The sequence below is a fragment of the Podarcis raffonei genome, chromosome 8, assembly GCF_027172205.1.
Source record: "Podarcis raffonei isolate rPodRaf1 chromosome 8, rPodRaf1.pri, whole genome shotgun sequence".
NCBI lineage: Eukaryota > Metazoa > Chordata > Lepidosauria > Squamata > Lacertidae > Podarcis > Podarcis raffonei.
This window is the reverse complement of record NC_070609.1, coordinates 22,282,599-22,298,646: the sequence shown is the minus strand read 5'-3', so window position 1 is coordinate 22,298,646 and position 16,048 is coordinate 22,282,599. Positions and strand designations below refer to the sequence as shown.

Here is a 16,048-nt window from a genome sequence, read left to right as displayed (position 1 = left end):
TCTTCTTTTTTCCTTTCTCCTCCTGTGAAGAGGCTGCATCTAAATGTTTTAATGTTGTATTTTAATCTTGTTTTTTAAGTTGTATTTTAATCAACTTGTTTTTATTATTGGTTGTTAGCCGCCCTGAGCCCAGTCTCCCCAGCCTCCCCAGGGGAGGGCGGGGTATAAATAAAATTATTTATTATTATTATTATTATTATTATTATTATTATTATTATTATACCACTGCCAGTTGTTTTATACTGGGAGTAGATAGCAGTCTCTAGGGAGTTGGGTGTGCCTGTCTTATAGGATCTAAAACACCCACCCTAAACAGCAACTTCCTAAATATCTACTAGCCATGATGGTTTTGCTCTTTTAAGTGGAGATGCCGGACATGCAAGGAATGCTTCAAACGCAGCACAAAGCTAAACCATCGAAATCGCTCCCACAAGAGGCAGCGATGGCCACCAACTTGGACAGCTTACAAAGAGGACAAATTCACGGAGGATATAAATGGATACTAACCTTGATGACTAAAGGCAGTGCACTTATGAATACCCCTTGCTATGGAATCACAAGCGGGAAGAGTGCTGTGATGCTCAGGTCTTGGTCTGTGGGCTTCCCACGCAGACAGCTACTGGAAGAACAGGATGCTGGACTTGGTGAGTCATTGGCCCAGTTCAGGGAGGCTCTTCTGACCTTCTTAGGACACCACTGTTGCCACCACAGCCAACCTTCTCCCTCCAGCAGCTGCAGCTTCCCCCCTACCCAAAGAAATATCGCGGCCTTCCATCCCAAGTGCCGTTTGTCAGCTCCAAACATGATTTCCATGGCAACCATGCAAATGTGGAAGCATTCCATAATCATTAGGGAGAGGGGCTGAGCAGTATAAACAGTGACTGCAGTAGATTACATGCCTATTATGAACAGTCGCGGCTCCTGAGCACTGGTAATTATACCTAATTGTGCATTTAATTGTGTAATTGAAAACTCACATATAGAAGAATCGAGGCTCCCTTCTCTCTCTGCCCCAATCCCCAATCTACGGAGAAAGGCAACTTGATCCAATCTCTTGGCCTACCGCCCTGTTGTCCTGCAGCAGCTGCCACAAATTGATACAGATATTGCAAGATAAGCTATTCAGCAATCACTATAAATAAGGATAGCGTTTCCAGGCCAGGAGCACTGAGATCATCGAGGTCCTTGACCAGGTTATTGAGATCAATGGACAGACTCTATTCAGAATATGACAAAGTTTCCTGGAGGAAACTAGCCGCCTTGGCAGTGCTTTGACTCCACAGCTGGAGGCGATGATGCTTCTGAATTCCAGTTGCTGGAAGCCACAGGAGGAGAGAGGGCTCTTGTGCTTGGGTCCTGCTTGCAGGTTTCCCACAGGCCTCTGGTTGGCCAATGTGAGAACAGGATGCCATTGGCCTGATCCAGCAAGCTCTTCTTAAGTTCTTAGGGGGGGAAAGCTATTGGAAATAATAAGCCATGTCAGAATGAAAATTTTCTTCTTGGATAGTACAAGTGACACATTTTGAAAAGGTCACCTTGGCTGCACCAAGTAACAAACAGCAACATTATCATTGCCATTGTCACTAATATCTCTGGGTACCACGTCTACGCAGACATCAGCACTGGGGAACCTCTGGTCTCCAGGCCTAAGCCGAGACCACCCCCATTGTTCTGCCCAGACGCTGAGGTCCAGCTCCCAGGGCCTTTTGGTGGTTCCCTCCCTGCGAGAAGCAAAGTTGCATAGAACCAGGCAGAGGGCCTTCTTGGTAGTGGAGCCCACCCTGTGGAACGCTCTCCCATCAGATGTCAAAGAAATAAACAACTACCTGATTTTTAGACGACATCTGAAGGCAGCCCTGTTTAGGGAGGTTTTTAATGTTTGATGTTTTATTGTCTTTTTAATATTCTGTTGGGAGCCGCCCAGAGTGGCTGGGGAAACACAGCCAGAAATAATAAATTATTATTATTATTATTATTATTATTAATCAAATCATGCCTGCCTGCCCTACACCTGGCTAATAAAGGCATAGCTTCCCCTGCCAAAAGTAGGACTTGCGTGCACCATCTTTGCAAGTGCCACCATGATCATGGACATGTTGCAAGAGCCAACAACCAGGTGATTGGCACTGCTTGCAAAGGCAATACCTGCTCCTGCAGGGTTTGAAATCGAATCCCGAGGCCAAAGAAAAACAATGCTTCACCCAAAACCATGGAGAATGACAGATGGATGGGTTTAGCTGATTGACAAAATGGGCTGCAGGGACTGGGGGACTGAAAACATCTATTCCATTGGCTAGAAATATAAAATGTGAATAATGTAAAGTGGGGTATTTGTTGTTGAGTTGTCATGTCTTAAAATATTTACAAGTATTTTTTAAAAGCCATTTCCAAGTGGAGCATTGGTTTGGTATAGAACTTAAACCACACTCAGTGGAGTAGCATCAGAGAACAGGTCTATCATTTCTGGAAGATGGGGTGAGATGTAGGTAGACTGCACTTGTGTTCCAGATTCCCCACTATCCATTCTTTCTCAGTGAATAGACCTGCTGTAAGTTTGGTGAGATGATGCTTGGGGAATGTTTACAATTTTATTCAGATTTTGGACACACTGCAAATGATTAACACACCAGATTTAGCATGCCTGATGAGCTGTGCACATAAAAACATTTGCTTCCCAGGGATAGCCAACTGCAGAAAGTTAATTACAACTTTTGACTTTAGATCTGACTGGCGTTACATCCAATTTCAATTGCTCAATTTCATTTGTACAGCATCGATCCATTATGCTAGCAGTTTAATTTTATGAGACAATGCATTTCTAAAAATGGCAGATTTGCTGCGAAAAAATATAGAGCAGGGGGGATGTGTCTACGCCACATTATGGTTCAGAAGCATGCACAACAGACTGTAATTTCAAGACGCAAATGACAACAGATTTAAAAGGAACACAGAGGGGGTGTTCCCCAGGAGCTGTAGTGAAAATTTATCCCATTTTTCCTCCAAGGAGTTAAGGGCACCATCAAGTGTGCATTGTTCCCCACCAAACACCATCATGCTCTCAGTGACACTGTGCATGGCTGAGATTAATGCAGAAAGCTTCATGGACAAATGGGAACTGAACCCATGTCTCCCCAGTCCAACATACTAACCATGACCATAGTGGCACTCCTTAAAGGCAGGGTTTAACATCCTGCACTTCATCTGACACGTAGGGAGTTCAATCCTGGTTTGTGCATTATTCCCCCTCCCCCAATGCTGATGGGCCAACTTTGACAGGTGGGTGGAACCAACCACCTGCCAATCACCTGGTGCCAATATGACATCAGATTGTGGACAGGTGGGTGATCCCCAGAGCAAGAACTTCCCATCAGTGTTCAAAATTAGCATTTTGCAGGACTTCCAGGTTAGCGCCATTGGCTAATGGCGGATTCCCTCCGAGCTCCGGAGGGAATCGGCTCCGCAGGATCCGGGTCTTGCCGCTGCGGCGACCCTCAGAAATCACAGGCGCTGAAGCCTGTGAACTTGGTGACTCGGCGGGCACCATTTGCGCCCCCCGACCCGCGAAGGAGCCTTTTTAAAGGCTTCAGAACGGGGGACGGGGTGAGCGGTGCGGTGCTGAGAGTCGACTGCTTCTCCTGCGGAGTGAAGCCGCATGCCATGGTCAGAGAGCGCTGACTTCTTCTTGTGAACAATTGGACTCTAAAAGCAATAACCCGTGAGTAATACGGAAATTGGATTTGTAAAGAAAAATTTTTTTTTGAATTAGGCACGATCGGGGAAGGCGCAAACAGGAAGTCCGTCTCCCCGTCTTATAAATAATCTAAAGCAAGGACTAGCTAACTAAGGTCGAGAGAATTTCTTCTTCTTTATTAGGTAAAAGACATTAATTTCACGATTTGGCAGTATAAGTAATTTTACTGGAGGATAAGAGCTAATTTTGAGAGCTGAAGTGCCACCCCCCCGGACCCGGGAGTGATCCGCGAGAGAGCCTGTTGAGGAGATATAGAAGAGTTTGACAACTGTCAAATTAGCTGTCAAGAAGGAAAAAGAGAACTTTGTTTCTGCTATCTCTGCTGGATATATTTGCTACAATTTGGTTATATTTTGTTGAAAACAAGGAAGAACTGATACAAACTAACTTGATTTTTGGATTTGAACTGGAAGGAAGATAAAGTAACCAAAATCCCTCTAGAGGGGATTTGGGGACATTACAAGAATGGCTGAAGGAGGAAAAATTCAAGCTAAATTGGACAGAGTGTTTCTTCTCTTGGGAAAGTTACAAGGCCAAATTGATGTTTTGGCTACAAATGTTGCAACTCTGGACTTAACAGTAAACAAATCCATTGAATTTGATAAGGACTTGACTCATGAAGTCCATGCAGCTGGACAAGAAGAGAAACTTGAAAGATTTGAGAGTGTGGAGAAAGAGATATATGTTGTTTCTGAGGAAAAGGAAGGAGGAGATGTAATGTTGCAGATGACAAAGGAGAGCCAGAGGCCTGACATGATGGCTACAAAGGAAAATAAGTACTGGATGATGAAAATCTGTTTTGAATTGAAGATTGAAGAATGGAGAGATCTCCTTATGTGGAGATCTGAAGACCTATGGATTACAAATTTGATTAAGGTGAAAGTTGGAGCTTTTGGGACATTTGGACTTAAAAGGAGTAAGAAACAAGATTCAGGCTCCACTTTTAAGTATGGAGGTCTGGCTGGAAGAAATATGGACCCTATCGGGACAGAGCTTCTCCGAGATCTGGTGTTTAATATTAAGGACTACCAAAAAAACCGGCAGAGAGGAATTGAGAGAGAATTAAGAGCCTCGGACGTGAGGTCTCCAGGCTGATAGTAGACTAAGACTGATGGTCATTTGTTGGGGATTGAAACCGGGAAAGGGGGGGTGGGGTTTGGGAATCCAAAGGGTGCAGAATAATAATCTGGTTTTTTTTATTTTGTTTTGTTATTAGTATGAAAATTGGGGAATTCGTGGAAGGGAATTTGGGTCGACTTTAGAAAAAAGTTTTAAGAATGAGCACTGATGTTTAAAAGTTAAAATTGGTTTGTTTTTTTTAAAATGAATTAAATATAAAAAGGTCAAAAATTGGGGACAAGAACTTGTTGAATTAACAATTTGAATTGGAATATAAGAAGGGGAGGTGTGGGGAAGTCAGGGAAATATGTTATTGAAAATAAGGATTGTAAACTTTATGTGTTTTTAACTTTTTTGTTTTTCTCTTTTTAATTTTTTAATGTATAAAGGTGGAAAAACTCAATAAATATTTTTTTTAAAAAAACAAAATTAGCATTTTGCACTTGGCTGTTGACCACTTGCAACCAAGTGAAGATGTGTGGGCACCTGACATCACTACAGTGGTACTTCGGGTTAAGTACTTAATTCATTCCAGAGGTCCGTACTTAACCTGAAACTGTTCTTAACCTGAAGCACCACTTTAGCTAATGGGGCCTCCTGTTGCTACCATGCCGTCGGAGCACGATTTCTGTTCTCATCCTGAAGCAAAGTTCTTAACCCGAGGTACTATTTCTGGGTTAGGGGAGTCTGTAGCCTGAAGTGTCTTTAATCCGAGGTATGACTGTATCTTGGGATCATTGGATCTTGACTGCTTTCACACACATTAATACCACATCCTGTAGAATTCTATCAGTTATATTTTATCAGTGCAATTGGAATGAATTTCTGGAACCAAATGGCCTTTTCTGTGTGCAGCCTGAGCAGGAGCAGTCACCATTAAGGCAAAGAGGTCGGAATATGCCAATATATACGTGGACTGCCCCTTGATCAAGTGGCTTTTCTTCTTTAAGTTCTCAAAGCTCAAGGTTGTCATCTAGCCAGATGTTTAACTGAGAATCAATCACAGACGGTTCATCATTTGAAAAACAAGACTTGCCCCCAAATGGCAACTAGACATTCCGTTTTGGTGACTGCAACCTTGGCTTAAGGAGCCATTGGGTACCTTCCTTATATATCTGAGTTTCTAACACAACTTCCCATGTGACTAGGATAATATTCCCAGGGTCCCAAAATGGATCGTTTATTAAGCAAAGAGCATCCAAATCATTCTGCACCACCCATTTGAGGTACATTAACATTTAAATCATGCAACCCACCCTCACCCCCTGTAAACACACACACACAAACAAACAAACAAACAAACAAACAGAACACCAGGGCAGTGATCCCGAGACGTGAAACACAGTGGTGTCAAGTGGTGTTGTGTGGTATAGAAGAATAAGGACTGAGGATGGAGTGAGTCAGCTGATGACTCACAGAGCACATTTAAGACACGACATAAGAGGCAGATCCAATTATCAAGCACAGCCAACATCAAGGCAAAGAGGCTGCTGAACTGACAACAGCCAGCCACAAAGGAAGCTTCTGAAAGACTGCGAGAGTCTGAATCACATGGTATTTGGGAGATAAGGGTCTTCGGCATACGAAGGGCAGATGTAAAAAATGATCACGCCGAGTGCATCTGCCACAGCAGTCCATCACTAGAGCACCTCGGCACAACCACTGTGTGTACCCTCTAGGTTTAGGAGGAGTGTGACTCTGAATACCAGGAGCAGAGTAGGGGTTGGGTGATGAGCAGCCTCCTTTATGTCCTGCTGGTGGGCTTTGCCAAAAGCATCTGGTGGGCCACTGGGAGAAACAGAGAGCTAGACTAGGGGGACCTTTGGTTGGATCCAGCAGAACTACTCTTACAGGACATGAAAGTCAAGGGAAAGGTTCCAGTATTGAGGTGTGTGCCAAGACTCTCTCCTCCTGCTCTGAGATACTTCTTAGAGTTAGATCTCTGTCAATTCACATGTGAACTGACCTCCTGGATGAAAATGCAGATCAGGATATAATTTATTATCCTTCCGAATCTGACCTTCTCCAATTTTTGCAATATGGACCACAGATTTATTTATTTTTTAAACCATACTAAATGTGTGTGTGTGGGGGGGAATCAGCCCGAGTGTTTTAGGACAAAATATGTTTAGAAATGCACCCACTGAGACAAAACAGCATTGTCTAAATACATATTTTGGGATGACATGCTGATTTAAATATGAACATTCAGTCAGCACCTGGGATAGTTCAGTTGGTAGAACATGAGACTCTTGATCTCAAAAGTCATGGGTTTGAGACCCATATTGGGCAAAGGATTCCTGCACTGCTGGGGGTTGGACTACATGACCCTTGGGTCCCTTCCAACTATGATTTGTTAAACTTGGACAGAATGGACACATAGGTAAATTGACTCAAACTGGAAATAGAGGGATCCCTTTACCTCTCCTCCAACCAAACCTTCCTTTCGCCAACGCTCTAGTGGTAACTTCAGGACCTGTGAAATGGTGACCTGCCTTCTGAGGCAACAACAAAAACTTAAAAACAATAATTGAAACCTTCACTCATTGCAGAAAAACAGAAAGACCCGCAAATGTAAAAACAGGGCCAGGAAACTGTGGCATCATGTATCTTGGGGACTGAGGTAGGCTTGACCAGAGGTGGAAAAGTCAGAGAAAGAAAAACAGCTTGCACCCAGTGCCCATTCCCCATGGCCTCTTGGGTGTTCATCCGCTGTCCCCAATAGCATGGTGGTGCTTTGGTTTTGTTTTATTAAGTTTTCAAAAACAACAACATACAAACAAAACCAAGGGGGGAAACATGGGGCCTTAAGTACCACCTGATTCCGTATGTTCCATCATGATTACCCAGGATCCTCTGGTGATTTCTCAGCACTAGAGACTGAGTGTGGCAGGGCCTCCCCTGTGGAACTCCCTATCAGCAGAGGTTCAGCAGCAACCATCCCTCCTTTTGAAACCTTTTATGTTTAGATGGACCTTGGCAATATGAATTTTGTCACAGTTCAAGGACAACATTCCAGCCAGGCAAACACACTTGAGGATAGCTCAGTGTAGTGCTGGTGAGGGAGAGATATAGCCTGGGGAGAGGGGTGCAGATAGGGGAGAGTCCTGAGGGCCTGACAGAGCGGCTTAGAAGGACAATGTTTGGCCCCAGGGCTCAAAGTTCCCCTTCTCTGACCAACACTATGAGAACGGAACCTGGAGTCGCTCCAAGTATTGCTGGACTCCAACTCCCATCCTCCTAGACCAATGACCATGCTGACTGGGACTGATGGGAGTTTGAGTCTGGACAGTCACAAGTTCCCCACTCTGCTGTGAAGCCACAACCCTTCTCCAGTTTTGAATAGGAAAAGCTACTCCATTTTCATCTCTGTGCAATAAGCTGTTCATGTGGATGCATTTGAATGCTTTCTGTATACATGAGCAGGGAAGCTAGAATCAGTGCAACAAGTGGGCAGGGCTCTGTGTGCTCACTTCCCCCTCCATGCATTCGGCAAGAATCGAGAGAGATGTTTCATTTGATCAAGTCCAAGCAAGGGGAAAATCAATGATGTACCCAGCAGCAGTAATTTTCTCTGTACCCAGAGCAAGTTGTGCAACTCGACTCTGACCATATTTACTAATGTACCAGCTTAAAGTGGAATTGCTTCCAAGCAAATTTACTTAGGGCTGCAGTTTTAATCTCCCTGCAAAGTGTTGAAACATACTCTACAAGCAAGTTTCAGCACAAAGAGCTGTTCACAATTTCTCTTTCATACATTTACTAATGATGGGGGAAGGTGCTGACAGAGTCTCCTCCTCCCTGCCTCAGTCCTCATACAGTTGCAGGAACGGGCTGCTCAAGCTTAAAAGTGCCTCACAGTATCATAGAAATGTAAAGTTGGAAGGGACCCATAGCTGTCAACGTTTCCCCTTTTTTAAGGGAAATTCCCTTATTCTGAATAGCATTCCTCGCAAGAAAAGTTGACAGCTATGAAGGGACCACAAGGGTCATCTAGTCCAACCCCCTAAAATGCAGAAACTTTTTCCCAATGTGGGGCTCAAACCCACAACCCTGAGATTAAGAGTTGCACATTCTACCAACTGAGCTATCCACAGGGCCGCCTCTGTTCACTAGTGCAGATTTCACTCTGTAATAAAAGTTTCCCTGGGTGCATACATTGAAAGGCAACAGATGCAAAGCATACTTGGACAGATCCGCTCCAGCCCAAAACAGCTATAAAACCTTTCACAGGCTCTCTTTTTCAAAAGACAGGATGGTGTAACAGCTAGAGAATTGCGCTGCAACCAGGGAAAATTGGTGGCAAGACTCCACTCGGCCATGAAGAGCTGTAGGTAACCTTTAGCCTGTCATTCACATGTGAACACTATACCAGGGTTGGGAAACTTCAGGCCTGGGAGTCAAATGCGGCCTCCCAAACCTCTTGGGACTCTGGTAGGCCACGTCCCATTCCACACCCTTGAGTGCTTCTGGTCTAGATGGAATGTGTCATTGAACTGTGATAATACCTTTTGCCTGGAAGGAGGACTGGCGGGGTGTGTGTGTGTGTTATCCCTGGGAATCTCTGACTTAGAAACATAGAATTGTAGAGTTGGAAGGGACCCGACTTCTGCATGCTTGGAATGTAACCTGTTGCGCAAAGCTAAAACGTGCATCCGTTGCCCTGTCTACATTTGCACCTGGCCCCATTGTGTAACCCTCAGGAGGTTTCCCACAAGGGAATGTGGCCCTTGAAAAAGTTGTAACCATGAGCTTAGGATGGGAGGGGGAGAAACCTGTGGCTCAAGAACTGCATGCGGCCTGCAGCATATTTGGGGGGGGGGCAAAGGGAGAGAAAGGGGGCAGGAGGAGGAAGCAGACAGAAAATCCAAAATGGGTGGAACAATGGAAGCAGGAGTGGGGAGCCCTCTGCAAGCCATTAGTTCAGACCTCTGGCAAGAGTGATCTTCCCTTCCCCTGTAGTCAGCTGTGCAGGGAGGAAGATCAAGAGTAGCAGGAGAGAAAGGGTGGGAGAGAGAGAGAGAGAGAGAGAGAGAAAGAGAGAGAGAGAGAGAGAGAGAGAGAGAGAGAGAGAGAGAGAGAGATGCATGTTGCTCCATGTGCTTTGGGTTTTGGCTTCACCCATCACCATTTTGTGGCCCATGAAATAATAATAATAAAGGGTTCTACACCCCTGGATTAGCTACATGTGCAGACAAGCCTTGGGCTCGTCTGTTTCTCTCTCTTCTTTGGGCACAGCCACAAGGAGATCATTGGCTTTCACTTTTGTTTTCAGCTAAATGTGGAGACTCATGCTCACACCCAGATAAACTGTGGCCACCGTGCGCACAATGACCCAAGATAACTTCAAACCACAGCGAACGATTCCTGACATGTTTCACTAAACCACAGTTAACACTAAGCACAGATCAGACATGAACAGTAACCACGGCTAGCTGGAACCAGGAGCAAATGCTTGCATGCTGTGTCTTGCGGCTGTGCTGGAAGAGAAGAGGGATCACTCTCTCATGTCCGTCAACGCAGACTAAGCTGTAGCATTACGCACAAACCAGGTGACTCTCTCTCAGCCTAACCAATCTCGCAGGGCCATTATGAAGATAAAATCATAGAGGAGATAACATATATGCTGCCCTGAGCTGGAAAAGTAGGATAAATACAATTGGCAACTGGCAATACAGATATGTGCCAAGTGTTATGCACTCCCATACAATTTTTTTGAAGCAAATTGTCTCATGTAAGCCTGAGAACTGATCAAGACAGGCCAGGCAGCTAATGTATTTTGCATGAGAAAGAACTAAAGAACTCTCTTGCAAAACTGAAGTACAAAAAGCAATACACCTTTTGCTGGATCTCTTGTTGCTGCTTTGCTTTTTAAGTTTACATCTGGCTTCCAGGCAATATCAACGTTACACAATATCGACATTACCCAAGTCTCATTGATATTCCCCATAATAGAAGCATGAAATCACAGCATTCCACTTTTGCAGAGGCATTAACCCCTGTAATTCCTGTATAAATAGGAAGATCAGCCTTTCTAGAATCATAATCGACCCAAGCGTTCCTTTTGTCTGTTTGCTTGTAGGCTGTGTGGCTGTTTTAACATTGCCCTGGGAATGTTTTTAATAAAATAAAATAAAATAATTTAAATGGGCTTGTATTTTAAATGCCATCTATTTGCATTGCTTGGCAAATATTATTGGGATATTTCCTGGTTTCTTGCACTAACCAAGACTCGGTTAAGTCTGAATTTCATGGGCAACCTTTTCTCCCTCTGTTAACTTTATTATCCATTACTTAGATTGCACACCTATCTACCTGTACTTTGTAAAAGTCTGTGCTATCTAAAATTAAAACACAGGCAAGACAACAGGGGAAGCAGGTGTGGGTGAATGGAGGAATACAAGTTTGTGTCCATAACACATAACCAAGCTTATTTATTTATTTTTCTTAGAAACCCATCTCCATTTCTGTTATGCGTCCTGATTCCTGAAGCATCAATTATTTCCAGTCCCGCCTCTTTCCTCTGGTCCCAAGATCCAGGCTGGATCTTTGGCCAACCACAAAATGAGGGGGGAGCAGGGTGGTCAGATGCAAAGGAGGACGGGGCTTAATAATTACAGAAAAGAGGGAATGGCAACAACTAAAGCTGCAGGAGTCCTGTCCACATCTGCATCTGGCTAGGGGCTTCTCATAAGCATCCAGCAGAACGTATCTGGAGATAGTGCTGAACTAGATAGATCTAGCAAAACAACATAAAGGGGGAAGGGGAAAAGAGAGGAGTTATGTCATTCTACTGAGTAGACTTTTCCCTATCCTAGATCCAAAACTTGAGCTATTCTTTTCCTGCCCGCCGTCACTGTGACGACCTGCCACCAGCAATCCTAAAACACACTTAGTAGGGGAAAGGTCACAGCTTACTGGTAGAGCATCTGCTTTGCACACAGAAGGTCCCGGGTTTGATCTTCAGGAAGGATTGGGAAAGGCTCCTGCCAGAAAACTTGGGGCAGCCGCTGCCAATCAGGACAGACAACACTGAGCTAGATGGACTAATGGTCTGTCTTAGTGCAAGACATCTTCCCCTGTAAGGAGCAATGCCCCATGAAACACACCGGAATCGACTTTTTAAATGACTTGCTTCTGTGTGCGATGCTTGCATTTCCTCATCCACTCCAAAGCTAGTTAAAGTTTGAGCTCTCTCTTTTGCCTTTTCCCTCCACTCTGCCGGTGCCTTGACTTCTTCTTTTTCCCTTTTTTCGTTTGTAAACCCGATGGCAAAGCCTCCCTCTTTTGGATTGATGCGAGCCGCTTTGGAGAACAAGAGTTGCCTGAGAAGGCGGGCAAAATTGTAGGAAACCCACAAGTTCCCTGAAACAAGGAACCCCAACGCCCCACCCACATCACCATCCTTGGCAAGCAGACGACCCCTTCGCCCCACTCTTGAACCACCAGCAGCGCCCTCTCCAGCCCACACTTCTCCAAAACAGGGCATAGGGGGTGGGCTGGAGGAAGTACTTTCCGCCCTGGCCAGCCCCCCGTCAACCTCCCCACCGCCGGCCCGGGGGGGCTTGGCAGCAAGGTCACCCACCCAAAGAGGAAGCAGCGATCCCACACAAACACCGAGAAGGTAGCACAATAGAGGAGCGAGAGTGGGGAGGGCGAAGGAGAAGGGGCCGCCCTCGCTCCGCCTTACCAGTTGCAGGCAGCAGAAGCCCACCAGCGTGCAGCGCCCGTTGCATTTGCCCATGGCCGCGCTGGCGCGGAAGCCGCCCTCCTCCGGTTGCAGCAGAAGCGGCGGCGGCAGCAGCAGCCCTCGGCCTCCCGTTGCCAGTGACAACCTCACTCAGAGGGCGCCCGAAAGCAGCAGCCGGCAGCCATCCTCGGCCATTGCGCTTCAAAACCAAAACGGCCGAGCCTTGTCCTTCCCTGCGCCTTGGCGAGCCTCCCCGACGCCGTCGCCTTTTGTCTGGGGCCAGCCTTCGAGTTTCCAAAACAGCAGCCCCCCGCCCAAAAAAGATAAGGCGATCCAAAGGGGTGTTTTATCTTCGCCCAGCGCAGCACTTCCGAGGCTGCTGGAAGCTGGTAGCCCCTCGCTCCATTGTAATGCGCGCGGCTAGGCGTGCGCGCCTTTGCTCCCTCTTGGATCAGAGCTCGCCCTCCATCTCCCGAGAGGGGAGCGGGGTGTAGAGGAGGGGGCGGCTCGGGGTGGGCAACACGAGCCGTCCGGGCTTTGCCCAATTTTGCATGGGGTGGGGGGTGGGAGTGCAGGAGCGAGGAGATCCTCTCCCGGCGCGCTCTCAACGAGCCCTCCTCGCCATTGTTTGCCCTCCTCGCCTCAAGACACACCCACGATTCCCCCTTGCGAAACAGTAACACTGAAAAGCGGCGTTTTAAAAAAAGAGGAAACAGGAAAAAGAAGGGAGAATCCGCGCCGTCGGGAAAAGACAATCGAAAGCGGCAGGAATAATACAAACCACCCGCACCCCACCCCCCGCACCCCCACAACCACGTGGCTCTCTGGCTGAGCTCTGGGCGTGGAGAGCCGAGAGATTCTAGCCCCACCACCTGAAGGGCCGCCCCACCTCCTCCCTCCCGCCGTCCAATAAAGAATAGGGATGTCCTTTATTACCCAACGAAGCCCCCGCCCCCTCCTACAAGCTTTGTAGCTGCGGCTCTAAGAGGAAACACTGGGTGATGGGAAGCGTGTGCCTAAAGTTGTTGTGGTGTTTATGTGTGATCCATCTCTGCATTTCTCTTTTCAAGGAATAGCCCTCAAGTAGTAACTAATTAGGGTCTAACTTATACATTTATTTGTCTGCCCATGTACAGTAACTAACAAGTGCAGAGTTAATATTGTCTGTTATTATTTAATTACTTATTCATATATTGTTAAAATATACAGTGCCATTTTTCTAGAAAAAGAGATGTCAGAACTGACCATGATCACCTCCCTCATTCTCTTAGAATGGCAATGGCGCCCATCTTAGAGGTGCTGGAACTGAGTTCTGGCTGAAAAAAAGCCCTGATTATACAGTGGTACCTCAGGTTACATATGCTTCAGGTTATATACGCTTCAGGTTACAGACTCCGCTAACCCAGAAATAGTACCTCGGGTTAAGAACTTTGCTTCAGGATGAGAACAGAAATCGCATGGTGGCAACAGGAGGCCCCATTAGCTAAAGTGGTGCTTCAGGTTAAGAACGGACCTCCAGAACGAATTAAGTACTTAACCTGAGGTACCACTGTATATCTAAAAAGTCAGAGCACTTTACATCCATCATACACGACCTGAGTTGGAAAAAAGACTCCACCCTTTAGCTAGTTCCTGTGGCTACTTTCATTTTCCTGCGTTGCCAACTGGATCAATAAGCTGCCTCTTGGGGTCTGCACCTGGAAAGCAAGAGTAACCTTGCTTGATCATAAATAAGAATGGAGAGTCTTGGGAAATGGGAGGATATAAATGTAACCAATGAATGCAATTCAAAAAGCCACTTTTGGACAATACAATGTAGTTGACCAACCAAACTGTCAGAACATCAGGTGCAACATTTTAAGTTCTCTAGAACACATCAAGATAAGTAGGGAGGGAAAGCAATGTGAGGGAGCAAAGTGATGTTGATAGAAGTTCTTTAGCATTTTCTAACAGGCGCCCTGTGAGATAAACTGAAATGAATAGATAAACAGCTTCTGGTGACATGGGCTCTAGTCAACAACAGTTCATACCATAGATTTGTTGGCTTTTAAAGTATCGCAACCCTCTGCTTGCAGGCTTCCCATGGACCACTGTGGGAAATAGCATTCAGGATTAGATAGAGACCTTTGGCATGATAACACTCTTGTGCTCTTGCTTTCGCTGTTACAGACCAGCACAACTACCCCTTCCAAATCTATCTTCAGGAATGAAGAACAATGTTGTTGTCCTACAACTCCCATCACTGCTGAGCACTGGCCATGCTGGTCCAACAGAAGCCATCAAGGCTAGAACTAGGGAAATGGATCTCTGGGCAGAGCTGTCCCATGTTGCGAGTCAGACCACTGTCCCATCTGGCTTTGGATGGTATGGTGCACTGGAGACAAAACATTTTTCTTATAGCTGTTACAGCCATAACAAGAGGCTTTTGGACACGTTGTTCACCTGGGTCTGGGCTGGCTGGAGTCTTCTGCCTCTTCCATCCTTGCGCTCTTCAACACAAAACACAGGAAGGGCTACAAGGTCATCAATATAATTCTGGAAACTAAGAGCATCCATGAGTCTCTGAGGAGGGATCATTCTGACATCTTTGCCAAGCCCTGCATAGGTCATGCGAGGCCAGTTGTTCTCCTGCCTGACAGCATGATGGGAATAGCATGGAAAGAAACCCTGGAATTGGTCCATTGGCCCTGCCATGGTTGTGGGGACAATGATTTACATGAGAGATCCCACAATTGCTACAGAGGAATTAAAACTTGAACAGCATTAAGGAAAGAGGTCGAAGCATGACTCTAGGCACCTGTCTGTTAAAAATGTATGCCCCATTTCTCTCTCCCACCTGGGCATCTGGTACACAATACTTTTTTAAAAATGAACAAATGTGAGATGTTCAGAACATTGTGTTTCTTTAAAAGTAGAACAGCAGAGCTCCCCACCACCACCAAAATATAGCCAAGGAATAGGAATTCAGCCATCAGATGTGCTAAAACGATATGGCTTTTTACCTGGCCTCTGAAGGAGAGAGGCCAACTAAGGCTGCCATAAGAATGCAAGAAGAGCCTGCTGATCTATCTAGTCCGGCAGCCTGTTCTCACAGTGCCCAGTCAGAGAACTGTGGGAAGCCCACAGGCAGGACCTAAGCGCAACAACACTTGCCTCTCCTGAAGTTTTCAGCAACTGGTATTCAGAATCATACTGCCTTCTGCTGTGGAGGTTAGAACACAGCCATCAGGGTTAGTAGCCAGAGAGTCCTGAGGCATATGGTTCCGTAGTCCAGTGATCCAAAAGGGACCATTTAATCTCACTATCACAAAGCCACCTACCACATCTCTGTCAGAAGTGGAAGGAAGTATGATCTCCATCAAAGGTCTGAATAGCAACCTCCCCCTGCTCCCAACACTCACATTTTTTAAATATTGGTGTATTGTTGCTGTTGGGGTTTTAAAGTATGCATTCTTTGTTGCTATTTCAGGAAGGAGTTTTTCTGATCG

The 16,048-nt window shown here is 45.8% G+C and overlaps 1 protein-coding gene across 3 annotated transcripts in view; it reads right to left on the bottom strand.

Moving 5' to 3' along the window:
* Window positions 1-13,390, bottom strand: part of NKAIN1 (sodium/potassium transporting ATPase interacting 1) — a 57,552-nt gene extending 44,162 nt beyond the window's left edge. Inside the window, exon 1 of one of the 3 annotated variants that reach the window (XR_008331725.1) lies at window positions 12,561-13,390. Coding sequence is in view for 1 of the 3 variants with exons in the window: in XM_053398489.1 (XP_053254464.1) it covers window positions 12,561-12,614 (54 nt within the window). In the remaining 2 variants the exon portion in view is untranslated. Of the gene's footprint in view, window positions 1-507; window positions 700-12,560 lie in introns of those variants that run through there. The other 2 variants (XM_053398489.1, XM_053398490.1) reach the window with 2 other exon arrangements.
* Window positions 13,391-16,048: the final 2,658 nt, after the last annotated feature.